Below are 19,457 nucleotides of genomic sequence, written 5' to 3'. Positions count from 1 at the left end.
TGAATCCAAAGCCTGTTGCAGGGATGCGCGCAGGCGCATATGTGGGGGAAGTATGCATATTACTACCTCAGAAGAGGTATATATATACCAAGTATGGAGTAGTACACCGTACAGACAGGACAATTCTATCTTATTGAAATAGCGGAGCTACCGACTGGTAGATGGGTAGCAAGGCAAGCTGGACAATCGGGCCCATAGTTAACTCGTTCACTAATGGTTAACCCTAACGAGAAGTTAACGCAACTCAAGCTTTGGCGCCAACTCGTTAAAGCCCTGGGCACGGCTGGAAGAATCCCGTCCGGTCCGAACCCCGCTGTTGGATTTATAGTGATTCTGGGCTTGATGATGCCAGCCTCTCGTTCCAGGCTATCCTTCGTTACAGTACGGAGTTCTCCGTAGATAAATCACATTACATATATGCACCAGGGCTCCAAAATGTCCTCCCAGCCTGGCCTGACTCCTGACCAAGTCGCCTTCTTTAGGGACAATGGCTATCTCGTGATACCCAACTACCTTTCCCAAGACACGCTCTCGAACCTCCTCTCCACCACGACTGACCTGCTCGACTCCTTTTCCCTCTCCTCCCATCCCCTCACCCGCTTCACCACCGGAGACGACGAGACCGACACGAACAATGCAAAACATGTGGGTGACGAATACTTCCTCACCTCCGGTGACAAAATTCGCTTCTTCTTCGAGCCGGACGCCTTCTGTCCCACCTCCGGCAAGCTCTCTCGGCCCAAACATCTCGCCGTAAACAAAATCGGCCACTCCCTCCATACCCTCTCCCCGCCTTTCGCAAACATAACCCAGGATGGACTTCTCGGCGCCAAAAACGCCGCCATCGCAAAGTCCCTGGGCTTCCGTGACCCGCGCGTCCTGCAGAGCATGGTCATCTGCAAGCAGCCCGGCATCGGTGCCGCTGTGCCGCCGCACAAGGATTCGGAGTTCTTGTTCACGGATCCACCCAGCGCGGTGGGATGGTGGTATGCTTTGCAGGATGCTGGCCGGGGGAATGGTGGGCTCGGGTTCTGGAAGGGAAGCCACAGACGTGGCAGGGTCCGGCGGAGATTTGTCCGCCGCAAGCCTGGCGATGTCAGCGCGGGAACAGATTTTATCGATTGGTCTGGGCCCGGGTTGGCGAAGGAACTGGACGGGGAAGCGGGTGATGATTACGTTCCTGTCGATGGGGACTTTGAGATGCTGGATATTCCTGCAGGGTCGTTGGTGTTAATTCACGGGAATGCGCTGCATAAGAGCGAGAAGAACACGAGTGAGAAGAGCAGGTTCGCGTATACATTTCATGTTATCGAGGGGGATGAAGGTTGGAACTACGATGACCGGAATTGGTTGCAGCCACCGGAGGACGGGAAAGGATTCACAAGGCTCTTTGCCGGCAAGGGATAAGACAAGGCAGTGTGCGAGGATTATTATCAAGATGGGTTTCGATTTTTGGCGGTATATGCTTCGTTTATTCTGTCTAAATCCAACAGCTCGCTCGAGGTATTCATATCAATCGACTTTTTCTTTTCCCAAAATTCGCCCATTGAGCTAGATAATTGGACAAAAGCGAACTCCGCAGCGCCCCAGCTTCCCATAAGTATGCATACAAACCACCAGCATCTAAGAATAAGAGCCAAAAGAACACGCAAGGTCGACAAATAGACCAGCTTAATTCAGGAGCGCCTCAACATATCCAACATGCCTTTCGTCTGCCAAGCGTGCTGTGCACGGTCAACCTCCTCCCTGACTCGTCGATGAAGCTTCTCTATCAGTCGATCAATTTGGGCTGATTGTCCCAAATGGGCAGAGTACAAATCCAGCACGTTCATCGAGATCTCGACACATATATCGACCAACCTCGGATCTGTTATCGACTTATGCACCCATTTTAGGATAGGCTGCAGCGTAACTTCGTCCCGTCCTGAGAGTGCTGTGCGGAGCGCCGCACGGTGGCGTAGTGCAGTGAGAAGTGTAACAACGGTGATCTTATCGCCCGCGGCAAGAACCTGGTCGAGTGATGCGGCATAACGACCCTTCCGCAGGTCATTCTCCCAGGACTTCTCCTTCTTCCGTTTCTTGGTGTCCTGCGCATCAATGACGATATCGACACCCTCACCGATGAAATCCATACCTCGAAGTCGTTTTTCCCATCCGCGGCCGCGTTTCTTCTGTTCCTTTGAGACCGTGCGATCATGTTCGACGAGTTTACCCTCGAGAAGAGCCTGCATTTCTCGTTGGCGCTGGCGTTCCCGGATTTTCTGTTCGGCGGAAAGGCGAGTGCGGAGAGAGAGGACACCCGATTGCATGCCGACGGCGATGTGCTTGTCTTCGCGCTGCGGTCCTGACGTGATGACCCCAAGCGATAAAATAGGGGAAGGATATTTGGATCCACCCACAACATTCCATCCGGTCGTTTCGAACACTTTCATGTGGCCATCTAGAGCACCGCTGACAATCCTACTGCCTTTCGAGGCCAATGACAGGCAGGTGACAGTCTTCTGATGGCTCTTAATCAGGTGGAGCGGCTTCCCAGCGACGACGTCCAACACGGCAATCTGATTGTCTGCGGCAGCTAAGACGGTTGTGCCGGAAGGCATAGCAAGGACGCCCTCCACCGGGGCGGTCATTTTAAACGTCATGACCTGTCTGCCGGCCACTCTTGAGTCCCATAGCCTAACCGTCTGATCATAACTACCAGACAGGACCAAATTGGCAGACTGAGCCCCAGGCATGAAGCAGCCGCTCCGAACATAATCCGAGTGGCCAACAAAGACCTGAGCACTATTCTCGCTGGGCAGGTCCCATAGTCGCACCGTCTTATCATCACTTGCGCTGAGAAGAGAGGTCGGATCCGTCGGAGAGAACCTGGTCACCCATACAGGTTGCTTGTGGTCTCGCCATGTCTTTAAGATGGAGCGAGAGTTAACATCGAAAACCTGAATTGTACCCGTCTCATCACCCGCCACGAGGATTCTGCCATCTGGGCGGATCTCAGAACATCGGGCGGTATCATCAAAGCGAGTAATCGACTTTAAAAGCTTTCGCGTCCGGATCGAATATATCTGGACGCGGGCACCGGTTGTGACGGTAAAAATATCGGGGGGATGAAGGGAGGCAGGAGAGGACAAAGCAGGGGCGGGAGGCTGTGATATGTGATTAATCGGCGTGTTGGACGGGGAGGATATGAGAAGAGGAGTCTTGAAGGAGCGCCAGTGAAGCTGTTCTGCGGTAAGCCTGGTGGATGGTATGGAGGGTAGCTTCACCTGCGGCAATGGCAGGACCGGAGCCGCCATCGTCGCAAGCTAGGATATGATTGTATATTAAAGATAGGATATTATCATGTCAGAATGCATGCTCATGTCAATCCCAAACCTCGACAAGCAGCCCGTCGCGCTCTTCAGATTCACCTTTTCCTTTCCTTTTTTTTTTTTTTTTGCGATCAAGGCAAAATTTCGCCGGATCAGCAATAGTCCGAAGAAGATTAGTCATATTCTGCTTAGCCATATTAGGTAATCCGTGTAGGAAGCCGCCGTTGTAGTTACTCCGTAGTCACGGAACCCATTGATAAAACCCACCCACTGAGCCTGAGTTCAGCCCGAGCCTTTTTTGATCTAAGTTTGAGGCGGTGAGAGAGATAACTGTGTTCTCCGAACTCCGTACTCCTGTACTCTGTAAAGACACCAGTAGTTACTCCGTAAAGGAACCAAAATTTATAATGTACTCGTACATCACATGCAAAGATCCTGGTTAGATCCTGGGTATCACGTGACTGAGCCCGGCCGCAATTCCTGAAACGGCGAAACAAAAACAGATTTCCCGAACGGGGGTGACCCAACCTCGCCTGTCGATCACGAACTCTCGTCCATCCGCCTGCTCGACCCGCGGCGTCTCCAGTGTTGCATCGCACGCTCGAATGCCCGCCGTCAATCGCTCGTCGTGTTGGAACGAATTACCTGCTGGGATCATCCGCCGCCAAGGAATCCTAACCACCAGCCACCCGAATAAGTTCACTCGACGTCATCCAATTGGCTGCGTCGGGAGCCCTACGACACCCAAGAATCGCCCACCAGCCTCCCTTCAGCCCGCGTCTAGCTAACGAATGCCAACAAATTCGCTGCATGATAAACATTCACGGCTTGAAAACGTGTTGAACTCCATTTTCTCGTCTCTCGCTTGCTTCTGCTTTTTGCTGCTGCTGTGAGGAAGACCGGGTCTTCATTCTCTTCTCAGAGCAAACGCCCGCTTTGTTATTCATTCAGCTATGCTTGCTTCACAATTCGGCTTGGTCTGGCGTACGTCACCCGGTCTAGCTCCTCCACTTTGCCTTCGTCTTCATTCAGGCTGTGCCAGCTCGATCCAGTTCGTCGAGGTGGTTTCGGTTTAACAATAAATACGTTTGTTATTTCGGGCGTGACTGTGAATATTCGTCAAGTCCTCCCGCCTTCCCCCCTCCGTTTTATACGTTGGGAGCTGCTCTGCATTCCTGCTACACAATGTTGAGCAAATCGGCCAAATTGGCCCTCGGTGCCCATACCGCGGGGATCTACGCCGACATGTCGATCGATGGGCCTGAAATCGGCACCTTGGTCGCGATCATCGATCGTGCAAAGAATCTACCCAATAGGAAGACCATGGGAAAACAAAACCCATATTGTGCCTGTCGTCTTGCAAAGGAGGCAAAGAAAACGGATACAGATATGAGAGGAGGACAGACGCCAAAATGGTAAGTCGGACCCTATTGCGTTCCGACCCGCTGTTCTGATGCCGATTGCCTAGGGACCAAGAGCTCCGGTTCACTGTACACCAGTCCCCAGACTACTATCAGTTGAAGGTCTCTGTTTTCAATGACGACAAAAAGACAGATCTGATCGGAGAAACGTGGGTTGACCTCAAGGGAGTCATTATTCCTGGAGGAGGTCAGAGTGATTCATGGCATAATCTCAACTGCAAGGGCAAATATGCAGGCGAGATCAGGATTGAATTAACATATTACGATACTCGACCGAAAGATGAAGCCGTTGTGGAGCGTCGGAAGGAGGTGAAGAAAGTAGAGGCTAGGAGTCAAACAAATTCCTCCATCTCTGGCCCTCGACAGTCTAAACCACCGAAGAGGCGACCATTGCCCGCCGATCCGACGGGTTCCACCCCCGCTCGACCCTCGTCGGTGGACGTCGGGGCTACCTCGAAAAAGGAACACGCTGCTTCCACTCCTTCTCGGCCTTCAGCCTCAGAAACCCAACCAACATCCCCGCTTAAAACTTCACGCAGGAGTGAGGCCCCGGATGACTCTCATCAGTATCGGGCACCCAACGAACTCTATGCCCCCGCCCAGAGTTCTGCTCCTGTCCGCCAGGACCATCATAATTCTGACCGTTCATACTCCCATGGCCCCGGACAGCAGGGTTACCAAACCGCCCCCGATAATCCGTATCCACCGAGACAGGACCATGCCACGCATCGCCAGGTATACTACGCTGAGTCAAACATAGAGCAGTCGGCTCCCGCTCTTCATCCTTATCAGAGTGAGCTCCAGAATTCCCATCCGCCAAGGCAGGACCATCTTCCAAGCCATCAAGTATATTACACTGACCCAAACTTGGAAAAATCGACTGCTGCCCATCAATCCTGCCAAGGAGAACTCCAGGTTTCTGACCCGCCTCCACGTGTATCGACGTCCGTACGTCAGTCTCAAAATTATCCTAACGATCTTCGGACCGGTATTCCTTCGACAACAGATATCTATCATCATCGGGACTCGTATAATCAACCTGCCCCATCCTCTATGCCACAAGAGGATCTTTATCCAACTTCAGAGTACGGATATGACCACCAACAGCCACCTACTGATCCCTACCCGGAACAACCTGGTCACTCCTACGCGGTCGATCAATACCAGGCATACTCTCAAAATTCCTACGAAACACCTTCTCGTCACAATAATCGCCAGATGGCGACCCCTGAGCATCGGCAAAATTCATACCCACCGCCCTCTAAGGGCTCACCGCACGGGCCCTTAGAAGTTCAGAGCTATGGCGCACCAGACCATCCACAGCAACTTGCACTGAATTCTGGCGAACGGCGTGGCCAGCATCACTATTACAATTCTGCATCAAAAACGGACTGCTTTAAGGATAGTCCGTTGCGCCAATCCGTAAGCCAAGCTAATTATCACCATCATCATCAATACCTGCAGCCTGATGGTGATGACGACGACGACGATGATGATGGCCCACCCCCTCCTCCTCCCGTGCATCGTGATGGCCTGGGACACTCCTCGATGTCGGAGCATTTCATGAGCGACCCACAACCCATGCCAGAGCCCCTGAATATCACCCCTAGGTCTTCTCCCCAGCCAATTGAGAAGCAATCCGAGTATATCGCGTATCGTCCGAAATATTCAGATTCGGGTTGTAATTCTGAAGCGGAACAAGTTTATTCTACATCACCCGCACCGTCATATCGTACTGCTGTTCAGGAAAGGGGTTATCTGCAGGAGAGACCGATGACATCCGGGAGCGAATCTGTTCCTTCATCTCTAGTTGCTGGTTATGACCCTGGCTTGGCCAAAGAACCTGATCGAATGCATTATGATAATCGCCACGTCCGTCGACAAAGTAATATTCCCACCCAATCATCAACAATAACACAGGCCGTGCGCTCGTCTCCGGTTGACATGCCCGAGAGAAGGTCTCCAAGAACAGTTGTGGATCCACGCCAAATCCCAGCTCGTAAATCAGTTAGCCCTCACCCCCCTCCTCCGACTGACCCCGACTCTTTATCTGGAATCCCGTTTTCTCCTGATTCGTACGACGTTATTAACCCTAATGCCTCCCTTGCGTCGGGCGTGGAGCAACCTGCTCCTCCATACGAAAATGTTGAGCAAGCTATGGAGGCGGCTCGTCAATATGAAGTTGATAAATTGCGTGCTTTGGGTCCAATAATTGGGAATGATGGCCGTACCATTGACCCATCTGACCATCTTCCTGCGGATACCTGGGCTCCCGAGCCGGTGAGAAAGCAAAAGAAGCCCGAAGTTGTTGTCCGGTTCAAACACGCCCCGGCTTCTAGCATCACCAGTGGCCACTCGTCGTCTGCGGATCGAGAACGACAGCCTCGCCCTAGGTCAGTAGTTGCACCTGGCCATTCCTATCAGCATTGTCCCCCTGTTTATGGAACAGAATCACACCCACCCAGCCGTGGTAGGCTTCAAAAGGCTTCTATGCGGCCTCAATCTTATATTCAGCCAAGTCCAAGCGCAAGGGACCCGTCGCCAAGACCTAACCACGGTCTTAGAGAACGTGACGCTCTGGTTGCTTACAACCATTACTCGAGCAATCCAAGTGCCCCGTCACACTACAACGGTTGTGCGCCACCACCTTATAGCGATTCTTCGCCTTCCTCAGCTTCCCGATATTCATCTTCAGTCGTTTCACACCGTTATCATTCTTCTGGTCCTCCGATCCCCGCCAAGGTTCCGATCCAACCCGGGTCTCAAACCTATATGGATACACCATCCGGCCATGGACATTTTGACGCCCTGAGTGAAGAGATGAAACGGATTGATATCGGTGTTGGCAAGGGTGGTCGCAAAGGCCGTACATCATTTATTGGGGGATATGGTCGGTAATTTCTAGAATCTTTCCGTTATGCATGATGAATTTGGTGTTTTTGTTTGATAACCACCATCTGGATGCTATGGGTTTAGCTTGAAAAGATAAGAAATATTTTTGAGAAGCAGAGGTGGCGCTACTTGGTTTGACTAGTTCTACATGTCTTGCATGTTCCCTGGGGCAATGTTTCCTCATCTTTGTGGTTGCTTAATAACTACGTGCGAAGGATTAGAAGAGGATAGTAAGGGGCATATCTAACACATTATGTCAACGAAAAAGGGTAACTAATATTCCCTTTTAACTGTGTTTTACTCATGATCATTATACATTCTATACATTACACCATCATAAGGTGGATCTCAGGACCCGGCCTCATCAAACCGAAGCTAATTAAAACCCTGCTGTTTGACAAGAATGAAGCAGATAATAAAACGATGATCCCCCACAGAGCACTCTGTATGGCAATTGCCCTTTCGCTAGTATGGGAACTAGCTGCAGAATAAAGAATACGCTAAATATTTGGTGCTGTGAAGTCATCTGCGCCGGCTCCTTGACATTCAAAGTACATCTTGGGGCCAAAAAAATTTTCTATTTCGTCGAAGCATCTATGCAGTATACTCATCATCCAAAGAGCCCCTGAGAGCCTCCTCCGCTGCAAGTCCGGCAGTCCACATCGCTGCATCTTCATCCCCCTGTATAACCCCTAGTTCTCGTCGGCGAGCCTTGACATCTTTGGTCAGACTCCCGTTCACTTCTCCATCATTGCCTTCTTCCATTCTCGCTAATAAATCAGCATGCAACAGCCCTCTTTCCAGCCTACTCACATAACCAACATCGGTAATATCAAAATCCGTGTGGAATCCATGGCCATCCCCGTCTGTTCCTCCTAGTGTTTTGAACCAGTATTCAGATGTACTCTTTGTCGACTGATCTGCGTTTTTCTCCACAGCCCAGCATCCATTCCGCGCGCAGAAACTTAAAAAGGCGCGCCATGTCTCGTCCTTGCCTGTCCCTACGAGTACGTTTGGATTTCCGATGATGATAACACCCTCCTTTGCTCGCGTGATCGCCATGTTGAAGCGTCGTCTCGCACCCACGAGACCAAGATCTCTGGATTGATCGATGTCGAGAAATTTTTGGTCTGAGCGGGTGCGTGTCGTGCAGATTATCAAGAAGCGGGTTTCTAAACCCTGGAATGCTTCTAAAGGCCCAATGCTAACGTCATAAAGGTGGTGGGCGCGAAATAGTTCACGGAGGCGGGTCACTTGTGCAAGGAAAGGGGTGATTATTGCAATTTCCGGCTGGGATATTGGTCTTGGTGGAGGATTCGAGTCTTGGGATGTGTAGTCGATCGTGGACGAATGTGACAATAACGAGCGGACATAGCGAAGGGCGATCTCGGCTTCAGTATCATTATAAACACCTGTACCCGGACCGTGGGTAAGAACATCTTCCACTTGATCCTGCGAAGTGTTACAGTTAAATAGGATAGGCCAACAGTAGCGACTCGGCCAATCTGGCCAGGTAGGAACCGGTCCCAGTGGATCCGTACGCTCTGCGGACGGAATTAACGTATCGTTGTAGAAAAGGACAGATGACATGGCAAGAATTGCGGGATGAGAGCGATAATTGCGAGTGAGGTTGACAAAAGCTGGGCGACGCATCGGAAGCATGGATCTCGTGAGTTTTTTGTAGGGTCCAATGTTTCGACGAGATAATGGATGGTTCGAGTAAATCGGCCGCGCAAAGAGCCGTTCAAATAGAGATACCGATAGTGCTGTGTCAGAATTGTATATTCGTGGCCCTAGCTGGTGCTCATCACCGGCCATGATGAAAAGGGGCAGTGAGGTCTTCGTAGTAATTTTTGGGTCGAGAGGCATGGCGGTTGAAACCACTGTAAGTGGTACACACACTGTTGGTTCCGTGGCTTGAGCTGCCTCGTCCACAATAAGGGCGGTCCAGTGAATCAGCTTCTCCATCTTCACCTGGGCGCTTGGGGCTATGGTAGATATTGTTTCGTGTGCTAAGTTCATCAAGTCCTGATTGGTCAAGCGAGCTCGGACAAGCATGTCTGCATCCTTGCAGGTGGTAACCACAATCTTGTACTTCATCATCGTCTGAAAATCAGGCAGGGAGAACACTTCTTTCTCCGTATACGAATAGGGTAAGACTTGATCTGGGACTTCGGCAAAGGTTCGGTTCCACCCGTTCATTCTGAACAACTGGGAGGGATTTAAGTGAGCTGAGAGGCGGATGGCAAGAGTGTCAGCCGCTGGATTAGACGGAGCGCATATAAGAAGATGCGGTGTCACATCAACAGTACAACTAAGCAGCTGAAGCGCGCATTCGACGACAGTTTTGGTTTTCCCGGATCCTGGGACACCCGATATCAAGAACGGGACGTTCCCATAATCGCGAGAAACAACCGAATCAACAGCCTTTTGCTGTTCGTAGTTGAGCTGTGAATCACACCATTCGCGGTCGAATGAGCCTTTTGGTAGATTTTTCTGAGTTACACAGTCAGTTTCCTTTGGGAATAGCATGTGGCGAACCCAGCTACGTTCATCGTGAAGGTTCGCAGTAGGATCCCCGGGAATAGCAGTGGTGGTTGAGGGTGCCGCCCCACTGACCCTCCGAATCGCTCGCCACAGGGCGGTATACAAATCAACCGGCAGGGTGAAAGAGGCATTGCAGCAACTCGACGATGGGAAGAATCCGTCTACTCGAAGAATAACAGTTTCTGTAGCCCGCGAAACACCCCACACGTAGGAGTATATTTGGATGCCGTTGAAACCGGGCGAGATAGAGCCATTTAAACCATTCTCATTTTCAGATAGCCATTCCAAGCCCTGCTGGGCAATGTGAGGAAATGGGAAAAACTGCCGCACAGCAACTGCATCACCGATATCGAGACTTGGAGTGTTATCCCTGAGTCCCGGAACCCTAAGCGCGTAGAGGTGCTGGTGTCGGTCTGACAGTTCGAGCGTAGTGTTGAAAAGAGTTAGGCGCGATAGAGTGGCGGAATGGGCAAATGCCTCCAGTTTAAGGCACTCCGAAAAGTATTCAAAGTAGTTGTCGACAGCAAGGTTTCTAGGATGTCGGGAAAGGGTGACACGCACTTTGCTAATCTCTGGGTGGGTTTCCGGGACAGGCTTCAGATAACGGGTACCAGCAAAGCTTTGGATGTATGTTCCAAAGTCGATAGAGTCTAACTGCTTTGAGAATCGATTCATCACAGGAGATTGCTGGATAGCCCAAAGATAAGAGGGAATATAAGGAGGGGTATTAATGTCCGGCTTCCAGCCCGTGCGACATGATCGAGGGACGGCAGCACTCTGCTTCGGAGTCGTGGTCTGCGGGGAACGTTGACCTCCTTGGACAAAGGTATCAGTATCATTCTCGCGGGAAGATGCAGTCAAGCCCTCGTCCGCTGCGGTGTCAAGCGATGCTTGCTCTCCGGCTCCCGATTCGGCTGCGCTCGGGGGTTCTCGGTTTTCGTGCGCGTGGTCCCCATTCTGGAGCCTTTTTGTCTGGCCTCGAGGGAGTTCTGTGCGCGGTGGTATCGTGCTTTCTGCCGTCCGAATGCCGGGTTGGTCCGTGGGAACATCGATTTCTTCGCCGTTAGCAGGGTTGATAATGCGAATGGCTGCTTTGCGCGGTGGGATCTTGAACGGCTTGAGTGCCGACATTTTGGGACATGGATTCATGTAGACCTAAAATAATGATATTTCTTTCATCCCCCCAAAAAAAAGGAAAAAAGGTAAAAGAAAGGAAAACGGATCATATGCTGGATTAACGAAAATAGTCGACAGGACTTTTGTGTATGAGAAACAGTGATCCTACAAAGTTGATCAGCTGCTGCAGGAAATCTAAGTCAGCGACCACAGCAGATGTATGGCCTCGAATCAAAAGTTCCCAGCTATTCTATGGTCAGTATTTACTATTTACACTGCCGCGATGCCTCCGAGTTTGGAGTGAGGTGAATTGGGCTGACATACAGCGGCGCATCACAATCGAGGCAGAAGCCGCAGTCTTTATAGATTCTGGTGTCATAATGGGAATGCAGCAAAACAGGTGTCCATTTTGCAGAGGACCATCACCTTGTTCAGATTTCAACCCGGCCTGCAAGGGTGTTTATGAATTGTTGTTGTGGTGGTGAAGAGTGAGAGTGAGAGCGTGAGAGAGAGAGAGAGAGAGACAGAAGAGTCGACCGCGGAAGTGGTTGCAGCGGGACTCGCAGGATTAGCTAAGCAATACGTTACCGTAACTAACTAGTGTAATTTACGCACTGGTGGTGTACTGTAAGGCTGGCTGTGCGTTATGTATGTTTGGGTGTGGCTGGAGGTGCCATGCCACACACAGCCACAAGGGCCACTACGCCAAGAAGCCGAGAGCCTCACCTTCACCTCAAACCTCATCTCATCCCAACAGCGCATCAACCACCAACAAACACACTGCCCGCGAGAGGTAGTGTTGCAATTTAAAACAACCATACAGAGTACAGGTTTATTATCTTTCAAAAAAGATAGTATATAGTTTGCACACATAGATGGAGGTGCATTGATCATCATAATGGCATCACGTGTGCACCCACTTGTTAACTTTCGTCCCATCAGCCTTGGGTACTTGGATACCATGGCTAGGAACACCTGTATATTGCCATGTGCATAAAGCATCGTGCTGTATATTTCATGCAGGACAAGCCGCACGACTAAGCAGTGCTTGTTTCCTTTTTCTTCTCTTCCCTCTCTTCATGCTCTTCATTGTCTTCCGCCGGACTCTGGTCTTTATCCGCTGCCCCCGTTTCCCCAGTTAGGCAGCTTTGGTTGAATCTTTATTTACAACTGTCAACGTTCAGGTATATGGCTGAATGGCGTTAATCCTTCTTCGACACTTGCAGGTGCTCGTAGAGCCCTCACGCGCTCCAGCGGAAGCAGGACTTCGAAACCGAGGCCTAAAAGCGCTTCTTAAGTGGGCAGGTAGCAATGAATTGCCGACTCCCCTCGTCACCATTCTTCCTCCTCTCTTCAAAAGTGGCATGCTTCGTGGTACCCGGGTCGGTGGTTTGAAATCCTTTCAACTGACGTCTTCCATGCTAGGTCTGAACGCTCTCCCGACACCCGGGAAACGTATCACGAGACGGTATATGGAAACGAGATGCGAGGCGCCTATCCCGGCCTTGAAATATCTTACGCGATGTTTCAGCTATGCCCCTTTTATCCCTTGAAAGATCTCGTGCAGCATCTAACCTCCTCAGTCATTGTCTTATCTGTAGTCGCCAAATGCCCCCTTTTTGCTTCTGTATAGCAATCCAAAGCCTACTCGGAGTACAGAAAACCAGTGCTGACCAGGAGAAGATGCTGCGTGTCCGAAGCCCTGTGTGTGGTAATATTAAATAGAGATGCGTTTCGAATCTTGGTCTAGTTGTCACCCGACCATGTCTTTCATCTTTTGAATGCATTTGGCCAGGTGCCAGGGCAACTCCTGATTAGCAAATTTTTTTTTTTTTTTTTTTTTTTTTTTTTTTTTTTTTTTTTTTTTGGTCTCTCCAAGTTTTCTCATCTTCCCTATGCTACGCCTGTTACCTACCTTTCCGCACTCACCCTTATCCTTCTGATATCACTTCCATCTCGTAATGCATTCATCGTTGGCGCTATCCTTTCATCCTGAAGGAACATACCTCTGAATTGCTTCAGGTCTTGAGAGTAAAACGCTCTTCCGGTCCATATTGGGACGAATGGACCGGAAATTTCCTGATATAGTCTTTGTCCGGCTGTGGCCTTGAGATCAGGCGAATATCGACCTTTCACAGCCTGTATTAATTTTCCCCCTCCGACATTGAATACTCGATTCTTCCCATTCACCCTCTGACCAATACTATTGTGCCCCTATTCACCTCCTTACAGAGCGAAGAAATTTCTTCCTCTTCACAGTCATCTGCCTGTAACTCGGTTTTCCACGGTTTGACCTTTTTTTGAGTCATTTGTCGACTTTGACTTTCTCTTTGAATCACAACCTGCATCTCGCTCCACCTTCATATCCCGCACCTCGCCATACTTGAGTTCATCGAGACTGCCTTGTTTCTTTCTTGATTTTCTAATCCTCCCATTCCGTCTTCCAGATTATTTGAGTCTCTCGCCTTATTCAGTTCTATCTTGGCGCTTGGTGTCGAACTCGGCTGCGTCTCTTCACTTTCCACTGTGTGATCCCCTTATCGGGATTCACCACCTCCGCTCAACGTGAGTTGCCGTCACTTCTTCCCCCATACCCTCCGGTATTTATTCTTGTTCACCTCCGCCTCTTGGTGAGTGTTCTCTAGTTCTTTTGCCTCCTTTTTTCTCTCTAGGATTGTTAAACCAGCTATCATCAACAAGAGAGAACTATTTAAACAAAACAGAGAAAAGGAAATTGAAATTTGCAGTTTCTCACAGAGTCTAACGTCAGTGTGAGAGTAGCATAATGAAAAACTCGGAAGAACCACCACACCCCCGTTGCCAATTTAGCGGGGAGGCATGCTCCACGGAGTCGCCTCACTATCGCAAAGTCATATCTCATATCTTCGGGAGAAATAAGCGCTGCACAATCGGTGTCCCAAACTTCGTTTGGATCTATTATTGCCGGAAGCATTACCAACGTGCGCGGTATCGAACTGGGGAATGGCCTTTCAGACAGTGCGACCTCGCCATCGATACGATCAAGAACATGCGTGCCTGGGGTGGAGTAGAGGATTTCAATCTTCAACTTCGCCGCCGAGAGACTCAACGAAGCACGGGAAACGAAGGCCAATTCGAGGAAGATGACTCTACTGTGCAATCTACGGGTCACGAAACTGGGGAGTCCATCGTTACCCATGATGCTGATGCCAACGATGAAGATTCTTCTGCTGAAGCTGCTGTTAAAGACGGACGTGGCTTCAACCCTGACGAACCTGGGGAGTCCTCGGAGCCTAAAAAGCGTTCGCCACGGATCATACCTCGCCCCGTCCCTGACTGGCTCTATTCCCGTATTGGAAACCATAAGACGTTCAGTCAGACCCTTCAAGTGCTGCGTGATCTTCGACAACATCTCCAGCAACGTATCGAGAATGGTTATGAAGCCCACTTCCCGGATATCGAAATTTTACCCAATCTTCGTCACCGGCCCCCTCCACTCCATACGGCTGCGAGCAAATCGCGGCGGGTCTCTTCTCGCGGTGCCGTTGCGAAAGTGGTAAAGAAGTGAGGGATCGTGGCATATTATTCAAGGAAGTCGCTGGATATTTTCTCTTCTCCTTATAGCACCGTCTTCGAGGTACTGAGCCGCGATCGATTTTGACTGATCCTCAACGGCCTATTCTGGCCCAGCCTCATGCCCACCCGTAATGTCAACTGCTATGGGCTAAATTGCGCGGCTTTGAAATTATTGGGCTTCATGGCTTTTTTTTCTTTTTTTTTTTTTTTTTTGCTTATTTTATTTTCTTGCTCTCCTTTTTCTGTGGTATATTGGTTTTTGGCTTTGATAGTTTCGTGGTTCTGGCTTTCCTCTTCTTTGTAATTTATGTTCTCCCGACCAGATACCCCCGTTCGAGGTCTCCGGTTTTAAGCTCTGGCATCTTCGAACACGGTCTTGGAGGCGGTTTATGGGCGATTATGGCTTCGGGGTGTTTAATCCTGTTATTTTTCTTTTCTTTTCTTTTCTTGCCTTTTTTTAGATTTCTTTGATATTTCTGTGTCGTGCGTCTGTGTAGTTTTTCTTGAAGATTTTATCCACTTGCCCCTGCCAGTTCATGATTTGCAGCGACATCTCAATAGTAATAATGGACCCGGAGAAATGTACGTTGTTCTCTTGCCCTTCCATTTTAAATATAACGCTTCACATAGCAATGCTAAACGAGTCGATGCCGTCATGAACAGGAGCCAGTTGCTTCTCTCCTGGCTACAGTGGAGCGACTGTCGGGATTCCCAACAACACCTTATAAATGTGAGTGTTGAAGGTATGCATTGCCTCATTCGATATCAAGGAGGCTCCTGCGGAGGGCAGAGACCCCAAGCGGCGCCAACCGCCCCGTTATCCAAATTCGATCAATTTATCAAGAGTTGTAGTTGAATATTTGAAGCTTACCGATAATGATAGCTGACTGCCATTTCCATTTATATAACGCCCGTAGAACAGGAAGTGAAAACTCAACAGAAAGAAAAAGAGAAAATTAAAAAAAAAAAAAAAATTTCAAACAAAGAGCCGAAGAAAAGGGATAATCTATGATACACACACACATGTATGTCGTACAAGCATGTAGTAGTGACTCCGAAGCCCCGCCTCGCTTACCATGCATAATACTGGTTGCGCATCGTCAACGGTCGATCTGGCAGCTGTCTCCAGACCTTTGCCTTCCGCCGCCTGATATCCTTCTGCTCACGTTCCTGCCACTCACGGATGCGAGTCTTTTCTTCCTTGAGTATCACGCTGATGGACGTGTACGGAGGTCGTAAGATGTGGGTGTTGCCTCTGCCGCGAGGGGAGGCTTCTCTTCCGAACGGGCCCCGACCGACCCATGCCTGGGCGATGTAGATGGAGGTTGGATCTGTCACCACCAGGCGCTTGCCATCCTTCAGCGTGAGCGTAACGGGGCGAGCTGCGTCGGCGGTGGCAACGGCAGTTACTTCAACTTGTGCTTCTCCTTCGGCGGTTTCAGTCGCGGCGGCCTGGGCCTCAGCCTGACCCAAGCCCATACCCCGTGAGACAATAGCTTCGTTCTTGGCTTGTTCCAGGAATGCTTTTACATCCTTGGCGGCCTTCTTCTTGCTGTATCTCATCTGCAGGATGGCCTCGTCTATATTTTTGCCCGCGATCTGCCTCGCCAACGGCCCGAGTTTCTTCACCGAGGTCTTGAACCAGTGTGATTTGGAGGACAGTTCTCGCTCAGACTGCATTATTTTCTCCTTTCGCGTTAGCCGGCCACGTCGGTGGATGGTCCGTATTACCATCTTGCGCTGCCATCGTGCACGGCGGTTCGGGTGGGGGTTGAGCGATCTCTCGAGACTCGCGGTGTCACGTTCGCTCAGGTCAACGATGGTCGTCTGCGCCTCGCCATCCTGTGCTTCGGCCTCAGCAGCCGCCTCTGAGCGACGTTTGGGGGTTCGGCCTCCGGTGGTGATTTTGGGGAAATCCTCCCCATCGGCGAAGATGGAGCCCGATGCGAGGGAGCCACGCTTGACAGGGGGCGGACGGAAGGAGACCTTGGGCCCAGATTTCGTGTCCGGAGAATCAACTGACGACGTAGAGGGCTCCGTTGAGGTAAGGAAGGGGGTTGACAAAAATCCTCGGCGGGAGATCTGGGGGAGTCGATTTCTCGCTGGAACCGGAGAAAGCAGCTTTAGCAGGCTGCGCAACCGTGGCGATTGACAGGGAACATATGGCACCTACCTGAGCGAGCCAATTGGCGAGAAGCGAACGCAGCGCACACGGCCGCCATTCTCGCTTGAACTCTTTCACAATTGCCTGGCGAGTCGGCGTGCTCCGTTGCAACTTTTCGATGCTTTTGCTCTCGGACTGAGAAAAAGGTCAACATGGCGCTAGTCCCGAGACGGCTAGTCTCATCGTCAAATAGATTACATCAGCAGGATTTCGTCTTGGCGTCATTATGTAAGTCTTGGCGCCGAGCCGGGTCGGAACTCGCCGTTCCGGTCCATTAGAACTGGCGTTTCGTGCTCCGTGCTCCGTGGGAGCCCTGAGGTCGCTGCAGTTTGGCCATCTTTTGCAGCCGGCCAAGTGCATGCCGAGTGGTTCTAGATCGTTGTGGCGTGAGATGTGACACGCAGGGAAGCTCATTTGTCGACATCATCATAGCCATCAAAAAGTTGCGAAGACCGGGCTGCTGGTCCGGCGTTGCCGAAATTCAACTCTTTGCCAAAACCTGCCACAGGTCAAACGCAGTACGGTGTGAATGTCGGAACATTTGCTCTTCTCCCCGGGACAGAAAATGTTTTACCCTCCCAGGCTGTGAATTATCTCCTCCGTACTTCGTATGACGTACATATTTAGGTACTTTACTATCATGAGCGAAAGACCAATTGCTAACGTCACGGCGGGAGCCATATATCCAATCCAGCTACCTTACGCCTACATTGCATGAGCACCTTGAAAAAGCCCCCGGAGAAGCCCTAGTTGCCATTCGCACACGGAAAAGCTAGCATACGCTCGACATCCATTCGTCCCGCATGTTAGTGGGGTGGTGGTGTCGTTGTTAGTGTTTTCCGCGGGCTTTTAGGATCCAAGACCGTCGAATCTTTACTTCCTCTACGCCAACTTCTTATTTTTTTCCCCTTTTTTTTTTTTTTTTCTTTTTTATTTTTTTTTAAATATACGGAGTACGGAGTATACGGAGAATATATATTTTCAAGCCACAGGGCCAGACGCCGCGATTGTGGGGAAGTCATTGGCTTTTGGATCTTGCACGAAACTGGCCAGGCCTGACAAGGAAAAAAGGGGGCCGAGGAGCAATCTGATTTTGTGGCTGGCGAAGCCGATGACGTTGCAATCCTGCAACAAAAAGAAAAGTCTCATTTGCATGGCATCTCACCTGTCCCATGCGATTGCAGCCTTTCGTCACCCCCCGGTAATGGGGACAAATTGACACCTGATGATGTGAAATTTGACTGGCTTGCTTCCCATGAATGCCAGTCCAGACTTCGCGCTGTGGAATTTAACTGCCCAATGGGAGCATGGGGGTATGTCATTCAAGGGGGGGAGGGGTATGTTGGTTGGTCCAAGAGGGTGGTGGCTGAGTGGCAATAGCCCTGTGAAAAGCCCTACGGAGGAAATCTGGGTAAAGATCTCTTGGAGCGTTCTGGGCTCAATAGAAGTAAGGTTGAGCAGAACATGGTATGTATGAGATAGCGCCTTTGATGTAGGAGAATACATCCACTCAATGTTGGAGAAGTCGTGGATGATAAATAAAGGGCAGAGCCACGGCAGGCCGTTGATGTACACATGTATCTCGTTACCTGCGAAGGGGCAGTGGAAAAGGAAGCTTTTTCATTTCATTTCATTTTCTTTTTCTTCTCTCCTTTTACTTTTTTCTTTCTTTTTTCTTTTTCCGACTTTGTTCTTTTTTTTCTAGAAAGAACCGGATGCCTTCGTGTTCTGGACCTTCTCGTAAAAAGGGGGCTTGCGCGGCAGGCAAACGCCCTTTGGGGAAATTGGGATATTCACTGAAGCCTGACTACCGTGGAGACCTTTTGTCTACCAACGCAGAACTCGCTGAGATGGAATCATGTAGATAAGTAGTTGTTCTGCAGGAGTGAGGTATGTAAGTATCGTAGAGCAGCGGGATTGGCGACGAATGCGGCCAGTTTCGGAGGATCAGCACTCGATTTGCCTGTGGATACCGGCGATGACGTCGAAAGAAAAGCGGACGCGAACATCGATTAGCTCCGAGAGCTTCACAACAGCTGTCCGCGGGCCGGATGAATTTCCAAGTGAACGAAGAAAGACGGGCGAATCGTCACTCACGTCCCCCTCCGACTGAAAAATCAGCCGAGCGTGACTGGCTCGATGAAGCGAGAAATGGGGGATGGGAACGCGGGCGACGGATCAACTCCTGTTTTTCCATATCTCCCTTTTCTCCACCGTCGACGGCTGCACCTTTTTTTTTTTTTGTTTTGGCGAATAGGCGGACTTTCTCGCCCGGCGGCCGTCTGTGCTCCCCCCCTCGGCAGCGCTGGGGGCGGCAAGGGCGCTGGCAGATGCTCGTTACCAAGGTGATGCTGGAGTTAAAACACACACAACCATGCGGGATCGAGAGCTGGGTTCCCTTGACCAACGTCCGGAGTAAGATAGTTAGTTACCTAGTTAGATAACGGACAA

General features: G+C 50.4%; 7 protein-coding genes across 7 annotated transcripts; 3 read left to right on the top strand and 4 right to left on the bottom strand.

The window, feature by feature from the left end:
* Positions 1-417: 417 nt before the first annotated feature.
* On the top strand, positions 418-1,407 carry D8B26_000056 (uncharacterized protein; the record flags this gene model as incomplete). Its single annotated transcript, XM_003067726.2, has 1 exon — positions 418-1,407. One exon carries the CDS (start codon positions 418-420, stop codon positions 1,405-1,407), a length of 990 nt encoding a protein of 329 aa, XP_003067772.1.
* A 269-nt stretch (positions 1,408-1,676) lies between these two features.
* Positions 1,677-3,296, bottom strand: D8B26_000055 (uncharacterized protein; the record flags this gene model as incomplete). Its single annotated transcript, XM_003067727.2, has 1 exon — positions 1,677-3,296. The coding sequence occupies one exon, from the start codon at positions 3,294-3,296 to the stop codon at positions 1,677-1,679; it is 1,620 nt and encodes a 539-aa protein (XP_003067773.2).
* A 1,200-nt stretch (positions 3,297-4,496) lies between these two features.
* On the top strand, positions 4,497-7,894 carry D8B26_000054 (uncharacterized protein; the record flags this gene model as incomplete). Its single annotated transcript, XM_003067728.2, has 2 exons — positions 4,497-4,726; positions 4,780-7,894. The coding sequence occupies 2 exons, from the start codon at positions 4,497-4,499 to the stop codon at positions 7,628-7,630; spliced, it is 3,081 nt and encodes a 1,026-aa protein (XP_003067774.1). The 3' UTR covers positions 7,631-7,894.
* A 289-nt stretch (positions 7,895-8,183) lies between these two features.
* On the bottom strand, positions 8,184-11,771 carry D8B26_000053 (uncharacterized protein). Its single transcript, XM_003067729.2, has 2 exons — positions 11,612-11,771; positions 8,184-11,532 (listed from the first exon to the last, which is right to left on the bottom strand). Exon 2 carries the CDS (start codon positions 11,318-11,320, stop codon positions 8,219-8,221), a length of 3,102 nt encoding a protein of 1,033 aa, XP_003067775.2. The 5' UTR covers positions 11,321-11,532; positions 11,612-11,771; the 3' UTR covers positions 8,184-8,218.
* Positions 11,772-13,198: 1,427 nt separating this feature from the next.
* On the bottom strand, positions 13,199-13,550 carry D8B26_000052 (uncharacterized protein; the record flags this gene model as incomplete). Its single annotated transcript, XM_066123102.1, has 2 exons — positions 13,199-13,480; positions 13,545-13,550. The coding sequence occupies 2 exons, from the start codon at positions 13,548-13,550 to the stop codon at positions 13,199-13,201; spliced, it is 288 nt and encodes a 95-aa protein (XP_065979174.1).
* A 522-nt stretch (positions 13,551-14,072) lies between these two features.
* Positions 14,073-15,427, top strand: D8B26_000051 (uncharacterized protein; the record flags this gene model as incomplete). Its single annotated transcript, XM_003067730.2, has 1 exon — positions 14,073-15,427. One exon carries the CDS (start codon positions 14,073-14,075, stop codon positions 14,832-14,834), a length of 762 nt encoding a protein of 253 aa, XP_003067776.2. The 3' UTR covers positions 14,835-15,427.
* Positions 15,428-15,687: 260 nt separating this feature from the next.
* On the bottom strand, positions 15,688-17,160 carry MRPL22 (mitochondrial 54S ribosomal protein uL22m; the record flags this gene model as incomplete). The annotated part of the gene is made up of 2 exons (XM_003067731.2): positions 15,688-16,944; positions 17,016-17,160. 2 exons carry the CDS (start codon positions 17,158-17,160, stop codon positions 15,914-15,916), a joined length of 1,176 nt encoding a protein of 391 aa, XP_003067777.1. The 3' UTR covers positions 15,688-15,913.
* Positions 17,161-19,457: the final 2,297 nt, after the last annotated feature.

The sequence above is a fragment of the Coccidioides posadasii genome, chromosome 1, assembly GCF_018416015.2.
Source record: "Coccidioides posadasii str. Silveira chromosome 1, complete sequence".
NCBI lineage: Eukaryota > Fungi > Ascomycota > Eurotiomycetes > Onygenales > Onygenaceae > Coccidioides > Coccidioides posadasii.
Note: the sequence above shows the minus strand (reverse complement) of the source record. Positions and strands in the feature narration are given on the sequence as shown.